This window comes from Dermacentor andersoni, chromosome 1, assembly GCF_023375885.2.
Source record: "Dermacentor andersoni chromosome 1, qqDerAnde1_hic_scaffold, whole genome shotgun sequence".
In the NCBI taxonomy this organism is placed as follows: Eukaryota; Metazoa; Arthropoda; class Arachnida; order Ixodida; family Ixodidae; genus Dermacentor; species Dermacentor andersoni.
In genome coordinates this window covers 122,788,874-122,812,474 of record NC_092814.1, presented here as the reverse complement: position 1 = coordinate 122,812,474, position 23,601 = coordinate 122,788,874, and the positions used below count along the sequence as shown (strand labels likewise).

General features: G+C 48.1%; 1 protein-coding gene across 2 annotated transcripts in view; it reads left to right on the top strand.

Annotated features, from left to right (window-relative positions):
• The window catches only part of tna (Zinc finger MIZ domain-containing protein tonalli), a 310,995-nt gene that overhangs the window by 220,666 nt on the left and 66,728 nt on the right, over positions 1-23,601 (top strand). For both annotated transcript variants that reach the window (XM_050193826.3, XM_055061980.2), the window contains exon 4: positions 2,534-2,615. In XM_050193826.3, coding sequence (XP_050049783.2) covers positions 2,575-2,615 — 41 coding nt within the window. In that variant the 5' untranslated portion in view covers positions 2,534-2,574. The remainder of the gene's footprint in view (positions 1-2,533; positions 2,616-23,601) is intronic.

Sequence of the window (23,601 nt, the reverse complement as noted above, 5' to 3'; positions counted from 1 at the left end):
CGTCAATAGACCTCAGACTCTACCCAGGTGGCCCTGCGGATGGATGGATGGATGGATGGATGTTATGAGCGTCCCCTTTGGAACGGGCCGGTGGGTTGCGCCACCAAGCTCTTCCTACTATGCTGCCTAATATCCTACCTAGGTTAACCAATGAAAAAAGAAAAAAAAAGAAAAAAAAAGAGAAAAACTTCTTCCGCCCATCCACGCTTCGGAAAGGACCCGTCACCAGCGCCCCCATCGGAGCCTTGGCGCGAACTGAGTAGTGCAAGGAGAGCTGTCCGCAAGCGAAGGTGCATATATAGGCCACAATGGACCCTTCTCTTTCGTTTGTGTTGAGGCACGGTTTCCTAAAAATCAAGGACCTGGAAAACTTCTTCCGCCCATCCACGCTTCAGAAAGGAAGCTCAGCAGGGCGCAGTACGTGTACAATATAACATAAAGTCTCTAGTGTTATTTCGACGTATTGCAACTCGCAAGTACAGAGAGCATCAGGTTTGTCTATAAGCATATCAGCATAAAAATCTAAGCATTTCAAATTGGTTCATATTGAATATGTCCTGAACACAAGACTTATTATCTCGTATATTTTTGTGTATTTTATCGTAATGTTTTGTCTCGCAATTATTTACAGAGAGTAAATCCTTTCATAGCCTTTTCCAGGGCAGCAAACAGAAAACGTTTTCCAATGCAGCAAATAGCGTGCGATCATAACGAAAGTAAGCTTCCTACAGTGCCTACGCGCTGCATCTTTCTTTCTCGCAGGAGCTACAGCATCGCTCAGTATCTTAATTTGAACTTTTTGCAGACGCTTCGAGCAGCAAGCGCGCACACATAAATGTAAATAAACGCTACTTTTCTTTCTTTACACACGTGCGTTATTTCGCAATTACGCATCCAGTGCTCCTTCAGCAACTTTATTGCTCACATTTGAAAAGCGCAGTCGACTAGGCTCAGCACATTGCGAAGCGTGCTTGTTGTATCAGCGCAGGACATACAAAATGCCGAAAGTAGAAATGAGCTCGCGATACAACGTTGCTTCAGAACAGGATTTTGAATTCATAAACGAACCAAAATGTTTGGTTAAGCTGACCTGCCAAAGTTCTCCGTTCCACTTGTTGAGTCAAGCGGAGGCGGACGTCTGCTAAAATGCAGAGATATCGATGACACATAAGTAGGATGGTTCGCAACGTTGTTTTTTCTGTTACTAACGAAGTGGCGGCTGCAGATTGTTGAGTTTTCGCTTGGTTACCACAGTCCTCCGTCAGGGCTACGCAACACAATTACAGAAGAACAAAATTGTCGCACTTTTTCATGCGAGCTACTGTGTTGTGGGGAATGCAAGTAATCCGATTACCCAACAGGTTGAACGGCCCGTATCCAGCGCTCTCGCCTTTCCCCTTCATACGATCGCGATGGAAATCGGTAAAACTGAACGTTGTTATTCCGTCCTTCACGTTCATGGCAATTTACAACACAACAGTAGCGTCGATTGCGGCGTTTCTTCGTAGCGCAGGGAGCTATCGCGGTTGCCGTTGTTTCCGCCATCAGTCTGATGAGTGAGCCAGCAAGCGCTTTATGGCAGTTCGGCGGCGCGTCCGACTAGCATAGAAATTCATAGCTCTCTGTCTGGGTGTTAAATGCGCAAAACACTCGCCATATGGACCAACATCTAGTTAAATCGTTGTTTCGCAGTCGCTAGCTGCATAGGCAACTTAGCAAGGGAGTCGGGCTTCGCACTACTCAATTACTGCCTCTTCGCACCGGCAGGTGGCGCTACGCGTCTTGCAAAACTCCAGAGTCTGACGTCCATATGCACAATGGCGCCGTGCTCAGGCTTGGCAGCACCCAGTTCAAGGCTACGTCACATTGGTCTATCGGATCGAGTGACACCAGAGCTTCGCTAGCCAACCACCTTCACAGCGTAGATTGGAGGCCATTATTTCCCCCGTTTTCGCAGGCTTTAAGTCAGTCGTTAAATCCAGCGGACGTGCAGACATAAACCTGTTACGCCAAGAAGTGACGGCGCGACCGGTGGCCGCGTGGTTTTGCGCGCGCTGATGTGGTTTTGCGACAGCGCGAACTTGAGTTCTCTGGTTCGATTCTAGTACAGGGCGTGTTCTTTTTTCGAGACGTCGGTAAATAAGTTCACCGATTTGTTGTGCGCAGTGTTCTGTGCACTGCTTGCATCATCGTGGGAATTTCGAATTTTAAGAATCTTTAGAGTGGCGGCGAAGTTTGCGGTATCGCCGTTGTGTGGCCAGCCGCGCGAACTGAACCAAAATGACCTGAATTTTTGCGTTTAGAGAGCTCTAGTAGTGCGATGCCACGATTCAACCGTACGGTAAAACGGTGGTCTTATGACATGATTCTGCTTTGTTTAGATATTTTTAGCCATTTGCAAATTAAGGCACAGCTAAAACTCTCCATTGTCCAGAATTACGCGGCACTCGCGGTATGTGTTACGATGTGTTCAGAACGTTGGGGGTATACGTGCTCTCATTTCTTACGTTCTGCTTCTCCTTTGGTGGCGCAGGCGGCGGGGAGGAGGAGCTCGTGCTTTTCCCTGTACCCTGAATGCAAGGACTCCTCGGAACGTCGCTTCACCACCGGCAAAAGTGAGTCCACCGCGCATTCTGCCTGCCTGTGTTTGTACTGCATGCTTACAGGGGTGGCTGCGGGCTACCTGATACCTGGGAGAGTCCGGCAGCCAGGAGCCCTTCGTTCTGAGGCGGTTCCGTCCTTCTCCCGGCGACGTTCTGCAACATAGTCGCGTTTACGTGAATGTGACAGTATTTTCCAGCGCATCACGTTAATGCGATGCGCCGCTGTTTACATGCAGCGTATGAAGCCTTGTGCGACGGGGCGTCCAAAGTAAGCTCGCGCCTGCGTGCATAGCGTATACGCGCCTCGCCTGTGGTTGGAGGAGAGGAAGCGAGGGGCGCCTCGCTTTCCGTCTCTTCGCCTTGATACGATGCGCATAAATTCGCTTAACGCCGACTTTCTGTTTCGGTCTGCCCTCGTCTGGCGCGATGCACTTTCTCAACGCACCATTAATGCCCGTTTACACGAAAGTGACGCGCTGATAAAATGATACAGCGCACTGCTGTCGCATTCGCGTGAATGCGGCTATATACAGTGTCGCCGCAACGCAGACAAGGTGTCTGTTCCTTTGGGAATCCAGCCATTCTAGGTGGTGCTGACCGAGCCTTTCAGAGGCGATGCGCTCGTCCAGAGAATGAGTGCAACCGCGACCGGGAGCTGCCCGTTGTGTGAACGTCTTTTTACGTCCTCACAGCGCCCAACACCGACAACATCAGGACGAAGAACGCGCCCGCACACAGGATGACTCATTGGTGCCTGTCAGGCGGTCTTCGGCCTTCCGTACAAGTCCAGCTCCCCGTGTTCTTTATTTTCTTCCAATGTTCATACCTTTCAGTGTTCTTCGTTCAATTCCTGGGGTGTTGTCAGAAACTGAAATTGATGCGTTCACTTGTAATCACTTCGGTGCGTTGTTGCTCTGCACAGTAGATTGCGTGAATTCCTGTTTGCGTGCTTGCTCAGATAGGAGCTTTAGTGGATCTTCTACATTGCAGACATTTGCACTGAAGCGTGACTTACGCTGCTGAAAACTATACGCTGTCCTTGAGCCTCCCCAGTTCATTGAGTTTCCCATCCAGCCAAAGGAACCGCTGTTTGAGGTGAAGAAAGAATAATAACACGTGTAAACGCAGGATAATAACAGATTAGTGTAGTTTATAGACTCAGCTCAGTAAAAAGAAATATCGTGTATATTTCCAGGATAGACCGAAAAGCCGCCTCCCGTCCCAATGAGAACGACAAGGCCTGTACAGCTATGGGGACCACCCAGAATAGTAGTTTTGGCCGGCTGCTCGAGACTATATAGCTTGTAGGCCGGTGCCTGGTGTAGCCAATCGATAATCGTTGACCCGTACTGGCTGGCGCGTATTCGTACTTTGCAGCCATGCTGGGCTCATGTGATATGACTTGCGTGCTGGCACAGTGGTGTTGATCATTTAATGTACTACCGTGAGTATACGCGTAGAGAAGGGCACTGCGCGCCTATGTCATCCAGGCACATCTGCCTATAGCTGCATCTGCCATCTGCATCTGCCCATTTAACTACTCTTCGTTGTCTGTCGCTCGCCGGTCTCTCCACGTGCTCTTGCCGTTGTTTGCCATCGCCTGGTGCAACCAAAGCGGTGGCCGGGGGCAATCCGTGGTCATCTATTGTCACACAGGTCAGATTACTTTCTCGTGAGAGTGAGCCAGAGAAGAGTAAATCCACTTGCCTTGTAGTTCATCAACAGTGTGGCAATTGGCGTTGGGCAAAGCCTATCGTACGCAACTTCTCTTTGCCATTGACCTCAGCCATCTTCGCTAATATGTGCGACATCACGATCAGCTGGCATCTGCTGTCACGAACCATTCTAGCGTAAGAGCGTTTCGGCGAATAAGGGGCCCAGATGCACGAACGAGCTCATCGCTGCTGGAATGCACATAACCAGCGTCAATGTATAAGTGCACAAAACGTTAATGTTGTGTGTATGAGCGATCAGTCACGCTATCATAAAAAAAATGGAATTTTAAGGGTCTGGTGTGTGAATGCGCTGAGTATGGGCTGGTGACCCTATAATGGTGCAAGGTTCACGTAAATGACCCTCAACTCTTCCGTTGGTCCTCATTTTTCGTAGTCTAACTACAACAAGTCATACCCTTTGGCGTGACTGTTGGGAATGTTGAGAATGCGGGGAAACTGAAGCGAGTGCCAACATATCTCGTGGCGTACATCAATACATTTCTCAAAAGTTAATTTCGGCATGGCACTTGAGCTGCAACTTCCTTACAATTTAAATGTGCGGACGTCGCAGCTTAGGCACGCGTCAGCTGTTAATATGTACTAGGTGTTTCTGCGAAGACTAAGCAATTAAAAAAAAAAAACAACGCCCGTGGCAAATAGCACACTTCTAATCCTTGAGTTATAGGCCATTCGAAGGGGCAGACATTACTTGCACGATAAATCGAAATGCGCAATCGACTAATTAACAAATATACTAATTGAGTGAACTAATTACCTCACGGCACACATTGCAATTTGCAACTTGTAGCCAGTGAGATTGCAAGACATACCCACTTGAAAAAACTTCTGTGAATGACAGCATTCTCGAGATATGCGCCATCGGACTTCCGGTATAAATGCACTGTCGTTTCACTTGCTTATCAAAACGCTGTTTTACACATTGAAACGCAAAAGTAACTGGACCGACAATGTATGTCTTTGCAAAGTTCTGGAATTAATATTTAGAAATTGGTGTCATCCCTACAATTCGTTCCGAATGGATCCGCCTTGCATGCGAACCCCTCGGCTACAATTTGCAATAGCAATATGTGCCGTAAGGCAATTATTTAAAACATAATTAGTGATCCTTCGTGCAAGTGATAGCCTGTTAGAGCAATCCAGCCAAATAAATAATTAGAATTGTTCTATCTGGCGTAGGGGACCTTTAAAAATTGGTTGAAGCCTTCGCAGAAGCACCCGGTATATCTCTCTCAACCATACGCGACCTGGGGGGGGGGGGGGGGGGGGTATTCTGTACGTGCCCACCTAAGGAATATCCACCTAAGGGTCGCTCCCCTTGTTCCCTTCCGTTATTCCTTGTTTGGGCCGAGCATCATATTTATGGTCTACTCACCATTTCGTCTGCTGCTGAAGTTCTGATTAGTTGGGGTGGGGCACGGCGTCAGAGGGCGACAGGCGCTCCCTGCCAATCAGCACTTCAGCAGCAGACGAAATGAACATGTCCACTAGGTGGACCCTTGCAGAAGACCCCCCCAGATGCCTGTGTCTAATCAGAAATTGAGCCGTGGCTTTTAGGTCTTCTCATGGCCGTGTCTGCAAGGCTCGTGGCGCAATAGTGCGTTATCGCTAGCGCTGTCGACCGTGAATTATTGTACTATCGATAGTTCTTTTTTTTTTTTTGTTACTATCGATAGTTCGGTATGACCTGGACTATCGATAGCTTTGCATCACTATCGTGGTGCTGTTCGCACGACGCATGGACATGGAGACGCGCGCTTATACCAGAATTGATGTTTATATGGTGCCAGCGGCCGTAGCGATGCCACTCTTGAAACTTCATAGGGGTCGATCGGTCTCGCTGTCGCTTTGCAAGGCAGGGCTAGTGAGCGCAGTGAACATCCCGAGCGCAGGCAGCGCGCACGACGCTAGTCTGACCCTCACCGACGGCCATGCCCGTCAGCGCGTGTGACGCCGTCGCTCGGGAATGCGCGTAAATTTCACCTCTGGCTTTGTCGCTTAGTAGGCTGCGTATACAAAACACCATTGTCTACGAGTATCACAGCGCACCCATCTTGGTTTAGAACGTAGAAATATTCATCTTAGTGTGCATCAATTGTTCCGTTTGGAAGCGCAGTATATAAGACCGGTTGGGGTGCTGAAAGAAATGCGCATCGCTCATTTTAAGCTGCAGTGACGAGTTGCGTTGATTGTAAAGCGGTCTGAAGTTGGCCGCACTTTTTTTCTTTCTTTCGTGAGTCGCTTACACAGAAGAATGTCCAGCTATTTATTGCGTCTTGCTTTCGTTTGGAAAGTAGATTTCAAGCAGAGGTGGTGGTGGTGGTGGTGACAACTTTATTAACAATCCGGCAAATTCGTGGCCTGGGCCTAGGCCGCCCCCGAGGAGGTCGAGGCGCACAATTTTTTTGTAGTTTTCTGTTTCTGAAAATGTTAAGTGTTTTTCTTTTTATCGCCTTTCGGATAGTCTTCTCCTAGCAGCCTCCTTATGTGGAGATCGGAAAGTCAGCATTGCTAACCGCAAGCTGACATGCTATAATCAATGATGGATAGCGCCCGTTTCACTCCCGCTCATTTACATAAATTTCAAAATGCACATGCATACTTGAAATGCGAGGCGTGTTGTCAACTGAATGGCATGTTTTCTTCTTCTTTTTCGCCATTCCTCCTAAACTGAGCTCTATTGGTGAATTTTTTCCTACTTGTTTTGGAATATTTCTGGAGAAGTCGTGCAGAATGGACTTCTTTAGATGTACGGCTTCCCGCTTAGCCACTGGCCGTCTCGTTCAGGAGCATCTACGCGAACAGAGAACTTATTAGCCATCCGTTCATAGAAACACATAGGATATGTGCCGAGTGTTTTATTTTAACGTTAACATATATTTTTGTTTAGATCCCCTGTGGCATTTAAAACAAATCTACTTATTGAGCTGGAATGCACGAAGAGTTATACATTACTTACGCTGGAAACCGATGCGCATGATTGACTAATTAACGAATTTCACTAATGATCTTTTCAACTAATTACCCTAGCGCACGTATAGCAATTCCCGAATTGAAGCCAGTGATTTCACAAGGCACATCCACTTGGAACGGATGTTGAAAGCAGCGCTAGTTTAGAGATAAGCGCAGTAAAACTTGCCGTCAATATAACATTTAGTTCCACTTCCTTTTTTTTTCCGAAAACGGCATTTTTGTGCACTGAATCTCAAAAGTTGCTGGAACACCAGTGCATTTCATCGCACACTATGGGAACGCATATGTCGAAACTGATGCCATCCACAGAATTCGTTCCAAGTGGATATGTCTTTAAAAGTCACCGGATACAATTAGCAAATTGCAATATATGTGGTGAAGTAATTAGTTCAAAGGTTAATTAATAGTACTTTGTTAATTAGTGATATATTCACTTTTTTTAATGTCTGCCTCTGAGAGTAATCTATCTCAAGAAGTAGAATTTTGTACATGTCACGGGTGATTTTTTAACATTCTGTTTACGGTGAAATAAAACACGCCGTTTAAATGGACAGTTCGGCTCCATGGCCATGTGAATGAAAAGCTGTAGTTGAGAAGAGTTGAAGCACTTCCGTACATCACCGAGTCACCTTTGCTCCGACAATGTATGTGTGCCTAATAATAATTTATATATATATATATATATATATATATATATATATATATATATATATATATATATATATATATATATATACACACACGTGTAGACTGGCACGATCACTCATACTAGTCCATTCCTCGCACTCATCGCGGAGCCGTATGTGCGAGCGAATGCCAGCGAATACGAGCGGGCTGAATAGTGTGAACGGTGGACGAGTGCCGGTGAGTGCGAGTCCACACGAGGATGAAAAGCGAATTTCTCTACTTCACTACAACGTTGGTTGGTGAGTGGCGGCAACTGCGGCGTCGCCTAATTTCTGCCGAGGAAAGCTGTATAGACGCCAGCGATCTTTATGGGTACAATATATATATATATATATATATATATATATATATATAACGTCGTTGGCGTTTTTTAGGGGTGCGTAGTAGTGCGCTACATACGTCCTGCTTGCCACGCGCGACACTTGAGTCCACGAATTCACCGCTGTTCGTCGAACGAACGACTTTTTGCTGCCGTGCTTCCGGCCCGTGTTCTCCCCCCGGCACGTGCTGCGCGCAGAAGTGGCCCACTAGCCTTTGACATATACACGCTAATAACTTGGCTTGCTGTCTCTGCAACCACCTCGCCTTCCTCGCGTTTCTTTTCTCTCTCTTTTTTTTCCCTTTCTTCTGCTCCTCTAGGCTTGTCCACACGACCAAGGAAATTGCCTCAGGAAATTACCGACATCTAATACCATCGGTGCTCGACGACTCTGCTAACGAGAAGCAAGTTATAGCGTAACCTCACCTTGCCCGAGCGGATATAACTCGCAGCCTGCAGGCGCACGCGCGCTACGCTTTCCCCATTAGCAGCGCCCACGGCGGCCTTTGTTCCTCGCGCGCGCACAAATTATGCGCGCACCGTACGGTTGCGACATTCCGGGCGCCGCCATCCTTTTCTTGCGGGCGCCCAAGTGGTATCGTAACGCGTTCAAGGTTAACTTCAAGGCTCTCGCTGATTACATCACTGCGTTCATCACAGTGCGCATTACGTCGTCGTCGCGCAGCTTATGCCCAGTAATAAACGAGCCGTCGCGCACTCGCTAATTGATCGACCAGAGCTCCGGAAATTGATGTCCGACACGAGTCGGGCTGACTCGGTGGCTCCTCCCTCTCCCTGTGCGGCCGCCAAGCACTGCTGAGCAGCGCGCGGTGTCCACTGACGTTGAGATGCGCATGACGTCATCTTGCTTGACAGCCGTCTTACGCCGGTTTCACGTGCATTTATTCCCGTGTCTGAAATGGAATAGAACGGACAGAAGAAAGGAAAAAAAAAGAAAGTGGACAAATGCGTGTAGAGAGAAAGGCAGGGCGAGCGCTTGTGTTTTGTATAATGCTGTACTGAGTTTTTCGAGAGCGGGCTGTAAGCGTCCATTCGAAATTTGCGATCCGTTTCATATGCACCGACCGCAGTGAGTGCGCTTTTCGCGTTTGCGAGAAAGGCGTCCCAACTATTATGTACCAAGATTTAGAAATATGCAAATGCCACATATCTGGACACGACCAAGGTAATATTGTTTGCCGTCGCTTGGAGTTACCCAGATTATATTTTGCATTCCGCCTAATTACATAATTAGCCTTAAATAATTAAGCAACTTCTCAAATATTATGATTAGATGAAAAGTGTCAATGAGAAAATTGTAGAGCAACATGAAAAATCCCCGGTACAGCTTTCTGTTGCTCAATACGTGCTACATTAATGTCTTTTTTCTAACGTGAAAGAAGCCCGCGAATACACGCAAAGTGCCTCGAGCGGGCCAGTCTCGCGGCGATTTTACTCTCCCTCTCTTTTCCTTTTTTTTTTTTCTTAATGAAGCAGCGTTGACACTGGTCTAACTTCTTAAGCTGTAGGCGCAAACTTACGTATATCGCTACTTGCATGTAAGTGCGTGGCTTTACGTGCAAGTCGCGGTATACGTGAGTTTCCACCACGACTTGTTCAACTCACGCGATTGCACAAATGAGCAGTACCTTGCTTGGAGAGAGCGGGTCTTTATCTTCGGGGAATAAATATTTATGCTTTAAAGCAAACCTTTAGCGAACTATTTCGTTGATTTCTAAACCTTGCGCGCTCAATTAAGCTTTACTATTATTCTTTTTCCATCGCTGTCAGTAACTAAAAGTGAAGTGCAAAACAAATAATTTCGCTTATCACATCGTGTCTTAACTCATAACTGTTTGCACACTGGCGCTATCTGTCTTTCAAATCATCAAAACCTGGGGGCTGTGCTCGAGCCCGCAAAGTACATGTTTCGTTGTTTCACTATCCCCGCAAAGTACGTTGCGCGTCTTGCTTTTACTTTGAGGGCGGACCTGCGTATTACGAACATAACAAGTTCGTTCTACATATAGAGGGTCTTTTTTTTAGATGCGCCATTTTTTTTAAATATTGCCTATGGCAGACAGCACAGTTCTAACACTTCATCTAAATTACGCGATGAATTAAGCGGCGATTATTTCTGGGCGAAATCAAAATGTTCAATTGAATGAATAACGTAATTACGCTAATTAACTTTCTAATTAATTACTTTACGCCATATATTTCAATCTATGAATTCTAGCCGCGGAGTTCGCACGGCATATCCACTTGGAGCGAATTCTCTGGGCAGCACCAGTTTCGAGATATTCATTTTTAAAGTGCCCGACGAAATGCATTGGTGTTCCAGTTACTTTTGTGCTTCAATGCATAAAACAGCGGTTTCTTAAGAAAGTAACTAGAACGGCAGTGCATTTCGTCGGACACTTTGAAAATTAATATATCGAAACTGGTGCTGCCCAGAGAATTCGCTCCAAGTGGATACGCCGTGAGAACTCCGCGGCTATATAATTCGTAGATTGAAATATGTGGCGTAAAGTGATTAATTGAAAAATAATTAGCGTAATTACGTTAATTATTCACTTGAACATTTTGATTTCTCGTAGAATTAATAGCCGCCTCATGGAGTAATTTAAATGAAGGGTTAGAATTGTGCTATCTGCCATAAGCAATGTTAAAATAATTTGGTGCAGCTAAAGAAAAAAAAAAACCCTGTATAAGGTCGAATCAGGTTATAGCGAACTTTTATTAATTACTATGGCGATGATAAAACGTTAATGATTTGAGTTTATAGATGGCGGCACTTTACCTCGCCTGTAAGAGTTTGTGTTTACGTTTCTATATTCAGACGTTCGGGGTTTGGATGGCATTAACAGTGACCGACGGACGGCTGCGACTAAAGAAAATACCGAGATTCTAACGAGCCGCGATGGTAAAAAACAATCAAGAAAACAAGTACGCTGCTTGTTGCTTTCAGTCTGCAGGCATCGCCGATAAGAGCCGGTTTCGTCTTGCTTGTCGTGGTCGTCGTGTACTGGCACGTACGAATATGGTACGGGCCACCTCAGCCGACCACACGGACAAGACGGGCATGGTTTTCCTCAGAGAGGGTCCTATACAAGGTGCGTGGGTGTTACGATAGTGGTCTCCGTAGGTTCGACAATATACGTTCGATGCCGTTTTGCCCTGGACGACTCTATGGACGACGAAGCCTCGTCAGTTGCTCCGTGATGACGCTTTTTCTTTTTTCTATTTTAATACGTAATACTTAGGAGATGTTGGCGCTTTTACGCGGCGCCGCCTACTCGGTTTCACGTCATTTATTTATTTGTGTAGTTGCAACACCATCGTAGTCGAAGAGACCTTACAGAAAGGATCTGGTCGTAGAAAAAACTGTTAATATAAGCACTTGTTCTTATTTATATGTTTTTAGATAATAATACACGTCCAAAATTTGGAAGTTTTGCATAAAATAACTATACATAAAAAAGAGAGAGAGAGAGAGAGAGAGAGATGTGGCACAAAAGAGGAGTCGCAAGCGCCCCACAGACTCAACTGCCACTACTCACGGCGCAAACTCACGGCGCAAGATACGATTATTAGGCTTGCGATGTTAAGATGTCAGACGTCTGACGACCGAACACCGTAGGATTTAAAGTCGTATCCTGCACTAGAAGAGAAACTTGGGCGAGTTGGTGGTGATTCATGTTTCGGAAATTAACAGCGCAAAACATACGAGGACGGAAGAAAATAAGACCACGACGCTGGCGCTGACTCACAACTGAAATCTTATTTTGAGGGAAATCACCTCTATATGCACCGGCCAACACAGGCCAACAACTAAGTCTGCACCATGTTTTTAAAATATTGTTTTTCATTTCAACCGCTTGGCTAACTGTTAGCTGGGACACCCTATATAATGTCACGTGAACCTTGCTGCATTTTTGCTTCTTTGCAAAACAGTACAGGCATTGCGCGTAAGAATAGGTAGTGTTTATGGAAAGCTGGCCGTTATCGTGGGGAGGGCGTGACTCTCCTAGTACCGCTTTCTAGTGCTGTGCAAGCTCGCATATCACTTTATCGCTTTAAAGCTTTTTTCTGGCATCGATTCTCTCTCAGGTGATCGGGCAAAATACGGACCCAATAACTGTCACGAGCAAGTGAGGAATGAGAACTGTCCGACGTCTGGCGAATGTTGCGTTCATGTTGCCGTAAAAAAAAAAAAAAAAAAAAAAAAAAAAAAAAAAAAAAAAAAAAAAAAAACAGAACAACGCGGGATGGGACGTTGGTGGGCGGAATCGGACCTTCAGATGAAATGTGGGGCTTGAGGTGTACGCAAACTCCACAGTAGAAGAAAGTAAGCTCTATGAGGCATATTGGGGGGGGGGGCTGAGAGGACGAAAACTTATAGGCCAATTGTTCGGGGTGTGGCCCGAAAACTTCGCTGCCGATGTCGACGGCCCAGAAAGGGGGGGGGGGGAGTTCATTCCCGCCTCCGCAAGCCACGCAGTGGCCTCGCGCGGGCGGTGGCACTCAGCACGCGGAAGAACGAAACGAGCGAACTGTACCAGGACGACGACGACGGTGCCCTTCTCCGCTCTTTCTCCGCGACACCCTTGGAGCGGATGCCGCCAAGGATGCATCGGGTGGACGCCGTCGGGCCCCCCCTCGCCACTTCCCTCGCGATCGTAGCGGGGGGAGAGCACCGGAAGCCGGCACAAGGCGCGGCTGCCGCCAAGCAGCGCGCGCCTAGCTTCGCGTCGCCGCTGATGCACGGCTGCCTTCGCGACGCTGCGATGGCGTTGCGGCGGCCCCAGCGATCCACTCGCGGTCAATTCGTGGCGTCCCATAAACGAGACGAGAGTCGTGGCAGTGCGCCCAGCGGCGGCGTCCACTCGGGTCGGGCCAGCGACCCGCTGAAAACAAATATATCCAGTCAGGCACGTACCCAGGATTTTTTTTCGGGGGGGGCCCACCACCTCCATCATCATCATCACCATCATCATCATCAGCAGCAGCAGCAGCAGCAGCAGCAGCCTGTTTTATGTCCACTGCAGGACGAAGGCCTCTCCCTGCGATCTCCAATTACCCCTGTCCTGCGCCAACCGATTCCAACTACACTCTTAGGCAAAGTTACACCCTTTGGCTTGCCCCTTCTGCCACACAACAATAATCGTTATCTGCCTTGATGCGTTTCCTTTCTTTAACGCTGCAAGCCCGGAAGTTTCCAGTAACGAACGGCACGCGCGTTATCAGAAGGGGCACTCCAAAGGGTGTAAACTGCTCTATGCTGATAACGCGCTTGCCGTTCGTTACTGGAAAGTACCGGGCTCGCAGCGTTAAAGAAAGGAAACGCATCAAGGCAGATAACGATTATTGTTGTGTGGCAGAAGGGGCAAGCCAAAGGGTGTAACTTTGCCTAAGAGTGTAGCACCCGCGAATTTCCTAATTTCATCGCTCCTCCTAGTGTTTTGTCGTCCTCGACTGCGTTTCCCTTCTCTTGGTACCCATTCTGTAACCCTAGTGGTCGAACGGTTATCTAACCGGCGCATTACATGACCTGCCCAGCTACATTTTTTCCTCTTGATGTCAATTAGAATATCGTCTATACCCGTTCGCTCTCTGATCCAAACCGCTCTCTTTCTCTCTGTTAACGTTATGCCTAGCAATCTTCGTTCGATCGCTCTTTGCGCGGTCCTTAACTTGCTCTCAAGTCTCTGCCCCATATGTCAGCCCTGGCAAAATGCACTGATTGCACACCTTACTTTTCAATAATAATGGTAAGCTTCCAGTCAGGAGCTGGCAATGTCTGCCGTATGCGATCCAACCTATTTTTATCCTTCTGTGAATTTCCTTCTCATGATCAGGGTTCCCTGTGATTAATTGACCTAGGTGAACGTACTCCTCCACAGTCTCTAGTGGCCAACTGGCGATCCTGATCTCTTGTTCCTTTGTCCGGCTATTTATCATTATCTTCGTCTTCTGCATATTAATATTCAACCCCACTCTTACACTCTCTCTGTTATGGTCTCCAATCATTTGTTTTAACTCGTCTGCATTGTTGTTGAATAGAACAATGTCATCGGCAAACCGAAGTTTGCTGAGATATTTGCCGTCGATCTTTACTCCTAAGCCTTCCCAGTTTAATAGCTTGAATTTTTCTAAGCACGCAGTGAATAGCTTTGGAGAAATTGTGTCCCCCTGTCTGACCCCTTTCTCTATAGGTATCTCCCTGCTTTTCTTGTGTAGAATTAAGGTAGGTGTAGAACCTCTGTAGATATTCTTACGCGAAGGACGAGTCAGTAAGACGAGAAACTATTTACAGATTATATTTACAACAACGGTTGCAGCGCTGACCGGTTAGATTCACAGCGCGAGCCCAGTTCGTTCTTCCTCCTCTTTTCTGGAGTGATGGCGCCCACGCGCCTCGTTCAAACAAACAAATACCCCACGCATGTAGCAATATTTTCCAAGCTTTTTACGTAAGCGTTCTGTACTCCTTGATTACGTAGTGCATCTATGACTGCTGGTATCTCTACTGAATCAAATGCATTTTCGTAATCTATATAAGCCACATGGAGAGGCTTATTGTACTCTGCAGATTTCGCGATAACCTGATTGATGACATGGATGTGATCGATTGTAATGTATCTCTTCCTAAAGCCAGCCTGTCCCCTTGGTTGACAAAATCCAGTGTTGCCCTTATTCTATTGGATATTATTTTGGTAAATATGTTATATAATACTGGGAGCAAGCTAATGGGCCTATAATTTTTCAATTCTTTTACGTCTCCTTTTTTGTGGATTAGTATAATGTCTGCATTATTCCAGTTTTCTGCGACCCTTGCAGTCGATAGACACTTCGTATAAAGAGCCGCCAGTGTTCCAAGCATTATGTCTCCTCCATCTTTGATTAAATCGACTGTTATTCCACCTTCTCCTCCCGCTCTTCATCGTTTCATGTCTTGCAGGGCCCTTATGACCTCATCGCTAGTTATAGGAGAGTTTCTGTATCCTGTTCATTACTGTTTCTAAGTGAGGTATCGTGACTCCTCTGGGTACTGTATACAGGTCAGCTTAGAATTTTTCCGCTGCTTTTACTATATCTTCGAGATTGCTGATGATATTATCCTTCTTTTCTTTTAGTGCATACATCATGGTTTGTCCTATGCCAGGTTTCTTTTTTACTGATTTCAGGCTGCGTTCATTTTTTACGGCTTCTTCAGTCTTTCCCGTGTTATATTTTCGAATATCAGTTATTTTCGCCTTGTTGATCAGTTTTGACAGTTCCGCGAATTGCGTAACGCTGTGCGGCCGCCAGTCCCACACAACCGCGTAGAGCGCAGGACTCTGCGATTCTAGACGTACTGCGCTCACCGCGAAAGGTTAGAAAAACACCCACATAAGCAGAACAGAGAAGTGGCTACGTGAGGCGGTTCGACCGATAACTGTAGAAAAGTCATTCAAAACAATTGTTCTCCACTTCCGGCGGCGTTTTCTCTACTTCCTTTTTAAATAAAAAGATGTTGATCCATAAATATTCTCATAAACAACGGTTAACTTTATTATTATCCGCTGTTGCTTGCAGTTTGGTTGTTGCCTTGGTAGATCGCTTCATTTCTGAACTCCTTGCGATTTTTGTTTCCAGTTGCCAATTTTGCACGAAAAGTGCTATACAATTAGGGAAAAACAGACGAGGTAACGGGCGACCGTCATCTTGCTTATGGGTTTACGGGTCATTGCAGGGTTTCATGATGGACGCTCTTTCACATTATTTTATTTCGCACCTTATCTAACCCTATCACGTATATATGGTCCCGGGCATCTGCCAGCGTCGCGGCGAGCCGTAACTCAAGGAAATAAGGAAGCAAAGGGAAAAGTTAAACGCAATTGGCGTTTTCTCCGGCAGCAACTCGTTCCATGAGAGTAGAGACCAGCTGAGTAACAGCCGCATCTCTCTCCTGGTCCCAGGATCAGCCTAAACAAAGAAGGTTGAACTAACAAAAGCAACAGCTATACGCGTGACGGTTGAATAGATGGTGACAACTGAACGCATCTCTAGTTAATCGCGCGGGTGCGGAATCTATGAGAAAACTGTCCTTCACATTACAAGAGATGCCGATAACTACCGCCATCTAAAATGAGTGAAAAAGACAGCATAATGCTGACGATGAACAGCTGCCAAATCTCAACATTCATCTGGCGGCGCTTTAGGAATGTGTGAGGAGTGGTGGCGTGGGTGTGGATGGGGGGTATGCCACTTGATTTCGGGGGGGGCCCGGGCCCCCCCGGGCCCCCCCCTGGGTACGTGCCTGTATCCAGTATCACTTGGCGTGCGCGTACTCGGTCCAAGTAGCGACTGCTTTGCTTGTGAAGCCGACAAATTTCGCTGCCGTCGATACCCCGGCAGCGCAGGAAGCTTGGGTTGGGGTGGTACTCGTCGTGGTAAATATTTAAAAAATGATGTCGTAGAGATGGTTTAGGCACGATTATGTCGAACAGTTCATGTTTGAGAACGAGAGCGAAATGAATTCATACTTTAAGAACAGTGTCTGGCGCTTCGTTTCTGACTGCGAATCGTCGACGCGATCCGATCGCGTTTAGGTGCACATTGGCAAGCGGGTTGTGTTTACTTACCCTCAAACACGACCCTACGCTTGCTGAGCTCAGGCGACTGTAGTGTTTACGTAAGCACGGCGAACGTATTTCGGTTCGACGAGCCAACTCGACCTGCTTTCATGGAGTTCAGGGGCGCTATAACGTAAAACTACTCCAAATTTTTATATTCCAATTCTGCAATCAGCCCACCGCGATTGGCCAAAAATTTTTTGGACCGCCCCCACTTCACCTGTCTGTCACGCGACGTCACCAAAACCGCGATAGCTCCCCATCTGATATGACGTGTACACACTGATCATGCATAATTTGACCAAACAAAACAAAAATAGATATTTCTGATTCAGCGCCTCTTCACCATTAGCCCCCGGCTACTGGTGAAAAGTTTTCAGGCTGCAACCCACTTCACCTGGCTCTCACGCGACGCCACAAAACCGCAAAAGCTTACCGCGTCAAAGTGACGTGTACGCGTTAAAGATGGATTAATATGCTGAACAAAAGTGAATTTTCTTCTGAATAGCCACAGGCTGCCCCGTTCCAAAGGAATTAAATATGGCTGTCGCCGATCGCTCCGGCACTGGCTACTCGGCCCTGCCCGAGAGCACGGGTTTATTTGCGTGTAATAATTAAACCTTTTTGCATGGGCGTGTAAAGTTTTCGAGAAATTTCGGCACGTTTACGACCTCGTTCTGCCAACTCTTATTTGCTGAGGATCCGCTTTAGCGTCAATCTTAAGCTTCCGTTGCATGCCGCCGCGATTGTCGACGAGCCACCGCAAGCTAAGTAATAGAAAGCGGACCAATCGCAGGCGCCGGCACTATACCCTCTTCATATTCAAGCAGTGGCTCGGCCCCATCGAATCCCTCTTCACTTGAGCGTGCTGCTCGCCTCTTGTGAGCCAATTATAAAAGACAGGCCGCTCACTGTAGGCAATGTTATTCGTTTTTCAAGCAAACAAAAGTGACCTCCTATGGACGAGGGGAGCATTTGATTGGTTTGTTCAGACAACACTGCGGGTGACCGCCCGTTGTTTGCGTCGGTGGTTACGCAAATTTGACGTGAGGAGATTGGAATAAAAACATATTGGAATAGCTTTACGTTATACGGCCACAGTATGACTCTAAAAGTGATGCCACCTTAATTATTTATTTTCCACATCTTTCCAGTTCCATAAGTTTGCAGAGTTTTGTGCGCATTTGTCATGTCAAGCCGTTAACTGCAGGCGCCATAACATCTCCCTGGCAGCGCAGCTAATAAATAAATAAATATGAAGAGGCCCTGTATAACGGCCGAAGTCGCGGGCATGTTGCTTAAGTGGGCTTTCAGATAATGATTCGGTTCACCGTCGGGTGCCCTGTGAAATGCCACGGGGCTAAATCCGTCAGATGGAAGCGGTATTTCAGTGAACGCGGGCATCGCACACCTCTCATTTGTCAATTGAGAGCGTTGTCTGGGAATCCTTAGCCGCTCCCGTCGCAGGTAGTCATTTTAGTTTCACTTCGCACGATCAGCCGTTATGCGTATACCGAATTATACGGCAAAGTGCGTGATGGTGCTCGGCGGCATTCGTGTTATTATCGACCCGCTCACCGACACGAGCGCGCGGTATGCGAGGATACGCAGAGACGTCGATAAAGTTCTACAGCTCTTATGTAAATAACTTGAACGCCGCGCCGCACCATGACAATAGAGAGAAAGATGTGAGCACTTTACCGATGCATAGTCGGTACCCTCGCCGTATACTATAAACGCCTATAACTCGACTCTGTACAGGCGGTAACCGTTTATGTATGCCCAATGTGTGATTAAGCAGTCGAGAAGAGAAGCAGAAAGCAAAGAAGAAAAAAAAGGAAAGAACGCACATGGCATCCCGGTTCTCTATTGTAACATGTGCCGCGCGATAAAAGGCATAAAGAATTCGCCATAAAAAAAAGATTGCTTGAATACCGTCGTGCGTTGCAGCTGCCAGGCCGGAATTCACTCCGCAAGTAACGCAACGTGTACGCTGACATTTGAAACCCTTGGCTAGAGTATGAGCCACGCCAGTGCTCCACCATGTCCTGTGAGGCATCTAGAAATGTTCACCCTCGGGTGCAGTGCGTTAAGATATATGTAGTAAACGTTTATGCGAGCTGCAAACTTTTTTTTCTTACGAGACAGTCCTGCTTGGCTACAGTTTCTTTTCTTTTTTAAAGCTTAACGCTGCGCTTTTGCTTGCAGTTTACGGACGCAGCAGCGCCAACTGCGGCGTTATCGCTATGTGGCCTGCAGTGGGCGATGACGTGGTCGCCTGCTGGCGCCTAATACTTCATACTGTCTAATTCAACAGATTGTATATTTATGCGCCACAGTGCGGAACAGAAATATTAAATTACACCTGAATTCGAAGTACGCGGATGTTTTCGCATTTTGTCTCCATCGAAATGTGGCCGCCGTGGCGGGGATTCGATCCCGCAACCTTGTGTTTAGCAGTCCAACACCATGGCCACTAAGCAACCATGGTGGGTCACAGTGCGAACGAATTATCGCCTTCGCGAATGGAATGCGACTAGTAGATCGCGCTGCCCGGTGTAACCACGCTTTGAATACTGAACACCAGGAAAACATTGCTGTGATGGTTCGCATTAGATATTAGATGAGGTGCGTACGCGCTCACTCGGTTGACCACTGTGCGTTGCACTCCTTACAGCTCTGCCCCGAAGAGAGAAACGATGGTGCTACTACAAACAAGCAAGACTTCCTACTTTGTGCCTCGATGAACTTATTTAGGGGAAAGAGGAAAGGACAGTCGCCCACTCACGTACACACAGAAAAAAAAAATGCCGCGGTTTCGTCCGCAAGGCAAATAATTGATTGTCATAGCAAATTATTAGGCAGCTATACGAAGTGAGGCTAGTAGTTTTTTGGTTTTATGAGGTACTATAAACATTCGCTTACTAACTCAATTGACAAGCATAGTGTCACGCGTACAGGCAAACATGCGTACATCTCATTCGATGACTGCCGACAGTCGCTGCCAGAACGCTGGCGTGATGAAGAGCGGCAACAGTGAAGCCAGATTGCCCTTCGCGCTGCCTCTCGCTTCAATGCGAACTAGCCGCGCGAGAGTACAGAGCACAAGAAGCCATCAGCTATCTCGGGTCGCCTCAGCTTTGCACCCACCTCAGATTACCTCCAAGGTATACGGCGCGCGCGGTCGGAGTAGAAGAGGATCACGGCAACCTGTCCCCCCCCCCCCCCCCTCCTCTTTCCTAGCGCGTACGCATGTCCCCTCTCCCCCGTGTTGTGCGTGATGGGAGACGGTGCGCATTTCTCCCCACTATGGTCCCTAGAAATATTCTAAGGACCTTATCCCCGGCTCTAGCTCCTCCCTTGCGCGCGCGGGATCAACCCACCATTCTTCTCGGTTCACTTTCGCACCTCTCACCTAGAGCATGCGGCACCGCGTGGCGCGATAGGACCTGATCGGTCTTTATACGGAACATCATGGTGACGGTGACGGCGGAAATTCGTATGGAGTGTCCATATACAGTCGGAACGCTCTTATAACGAAGTGCTTGGTGCCTCCGCAATCATTTGTCGTAGATGTCATTTCGTTGTAGAGGTCGCGCACGGCACAGCTTCCACTAGAACCGGGGGAAAATTATTACTTCTTTATGCAGGTCATTTCGTTGTAGAGGCGTTCGTTGTGGAGACGCTCGACTGTAATTGCTATCGCCATAAAAAAGAAATTTACCGACGATTACGATACTCGCTAATGCGAAGTTTTAGCGCAGCTCTATACGTGTTTTCATTTCGCGATATATTGGCTGACGCGGACAATATGTCTCGTGCGGCACATTACAAACGGAGCGAAGTGTGGCGCGACATGCCTTACTAATGGGGAGATCGCGAGAGGCAGCGCGTGGGTGACTCGTAGGCGCGATTCCCAGCCGCCGCTGCAGACAGAGCTCCGCTCATGCAGCGCTTTATTTCCATATATGGTATCGGTGGCGTCATCGGTGAACGGACGACGCGCGCTACTCTGGCGCCATCTCGTAGCGGTCGTCGCCGCAAGCCCGTCTTGCGCGGCACTACGCTTTCCTTACGCTTTCGCCATACCTTCATTCTCCGCTTTCCGCCTCATGGTTCCGCTGCTTCCTCTTCCGCTTTCCTGCTCGCGCTCTCTTCGTTATCGCCGTCTTTCATACCCCGCTGCGCTCTGCGTTCGCTCTTTCACCCTTCGCTGTGCTCGTTCGCTCGGTTACGAGGGATGCCGACGCTTGGAAACGCTGTCGTGCGCTTCTGTTGGTGCACCATGCGCAGAAACACTTTTGCTAGCACGCTTTGGAAGATGCACATGCGGCATTATTTGCGCATGTTGACAGAGAGCCCTTGGCTGCTTTGCGAAAGCACTTTCCCAGTGGACAGCCGAAGGGGAAATGAACGCAACAGTCGTACAATCAATCAGCCTTTAACGCATACACGGGCTGCGCCCCCTCCCCCCCATTCCACTTCTTTAATTGTTGGTGCCACGAGAGTGGAGACTTCCGCCGCGCTCCTGCGGGGGAGCGACCAACGGCGGGTGACCACTCGAGCGCGTCGTCGTCCGGCTGGTGGGCGATGACGGAGCTCGCGCGCATGCGACGTCGTCTGCGGCGCGGGTTTTCGACGCCGCAGGTGTGCGCTGTCAGTGTGCGCTCGGTGGGGAAGGGCTGCCGTTGCAACAGTTGGATGACTGGATTGCATGGGCATATCAGATCGAATCCGTCTCGGCAATATCAAGCACCGCGTCTAATTTGGCTGTCAGGCTCGCTGTCAGCGGATGGAGGAGACACGCGTGACCTGGATGCGTCTGGCGGCAGCCACACGCAAAGAAAACGCATTTTTCGATCGCGAGCCTGCATTCTTCGTCTTTTCTTTTTTTCGTTGGGTGGAGGGGTCAGTCGCAACTTATGCCGACGCGCACGCTCCTCGGTGCCACCTTCTTTCGTCTCGTTTGCTCGCCACGACCGCAGCGCTATCAGGGTCAGGCGAAATGCGAACGTCCGCTCTCTACACTTTTGAGTAGATTCTGTGACGCCAGTACGGACGTCGAAGCAGTAGCAGCAGCCGCCGCCGCCTGATGGGCGACGCAAGGCTCTTTGGGCGCTCGAGGATAACTGAAAAAAATGTCGCCTTTCCGGCGTCCTGCCCGACTAGCACGACCTCTGTGCCGAATCGCAGCTTCATTTCCTAATGTCGCCAGACGGTCATGAGATGACTGAAAAAGCTGCTGCAGGTGTCGTGCGTCGCAGTCAGCTGAGAGCATTGTATAAAGAAAGCGAAGTGCAATGTTTCATTATTTTTTTTTTTTCGTGGCAAAGAAATTTGCAGTACCGAGCATGTCACCGCACTTGACATTTTGCAAAACTGCTGCTTTCGTGGCGCGCCGTTCGTTCGTTTCTCTCGCCCCCTCTGTCTCTCTCTTTGTGTTGTGGGGACGCTCGACTTTCACGCGTCCCCTGATACTGTTTTCCCCGCCTGGTTCTAGCGTCTCCTGTAATCTGGCTTCTACGCGTAGCTAAGCGCCGGCGGCGGGTAGAGTGGCTGCAGATGAGTACGAGAGATGGCGAAACTGTTGCGCCGCTAACGCCACCTAACGGCGGGGCTACTCGGGTTCAAAAGGGAGTAGTCTGTCCCCTTTTTTACTTGGGCTCGGCGAGCTGCGTGGACGTTTCGCGCGCTCGCCGGCCGTTCGCGGGACCGTCCTGTGAAAGGCTTAAGAGCAGGACACCGGATTGGACGAACGCGATCGTTCGAACGCGCCACCGTTCGCGTGACCGTACACGAGAACGATTTGGCGTCGGTGTCCAGCATGGGAGCGAACATATTCGCTCGCTATCCGGTTGCGGTGAGTCGGTCTTCCTCGATTTACGCGCGCGCCCATCGGCATGCTCTATATGTAATAATTCGGCTGGCTAGATTGGTGTATAGTATGCACAATAAGTACCCTTGTGATAGTCTGCACTACTGTGCTGTCGTTCCTTTGTCCCAATGGTACGTTTGAGACTCCACACTGTGTGGCAACTTTTCAGTGACTACGGGGTAATGGATTGGTGTTACTTCCGGTTTTACGTTACTTCTACCTCACTCCTACATTTACAGTACACCCGCCGTGGTTGCTTAGTGGCTATGGTGTTGGGTGGCTAAGCACGAGGTCGCAGGATCGAATCGCGGCCACGGCGGCCGCATTTCGATGGGGGCGAAGTGCGAAAAGACACATGTACATAGATTTAGGTGCATGTTAAAGAACCCCAGGTGGTCCAAATTTCCGGAGTTCCCCACTACGGCGTGCCTCATAATCAGATCGTGGTTTTGACACGTAAAACCCCATAATTTTTTTTTAATTCTAACCTTTACAGTACAGTTGCTTCCTTCGTACTCGTGTGTGCATGCTTGAATCACGAAAATGTTTCTCAACTCTGGCCAATGCTATATAGTCATTCGCTGATTATTGAAGAAAAGAAGAAACAAACAGCATAAATTACTAGTAGAAAACTAACGAAAGACGACCCCCCCCCCCCCAACCTGGCAATTTCTGCAGAACTTTGCGAAAAGCGTCCAATTAAAACCCCGAAAATACCGCGAAATCTGTCACGTTTATGTCTGCACTATTTTGGCGCGAAATTCAAGAAAGTTTGGAATAGATTTCCAAG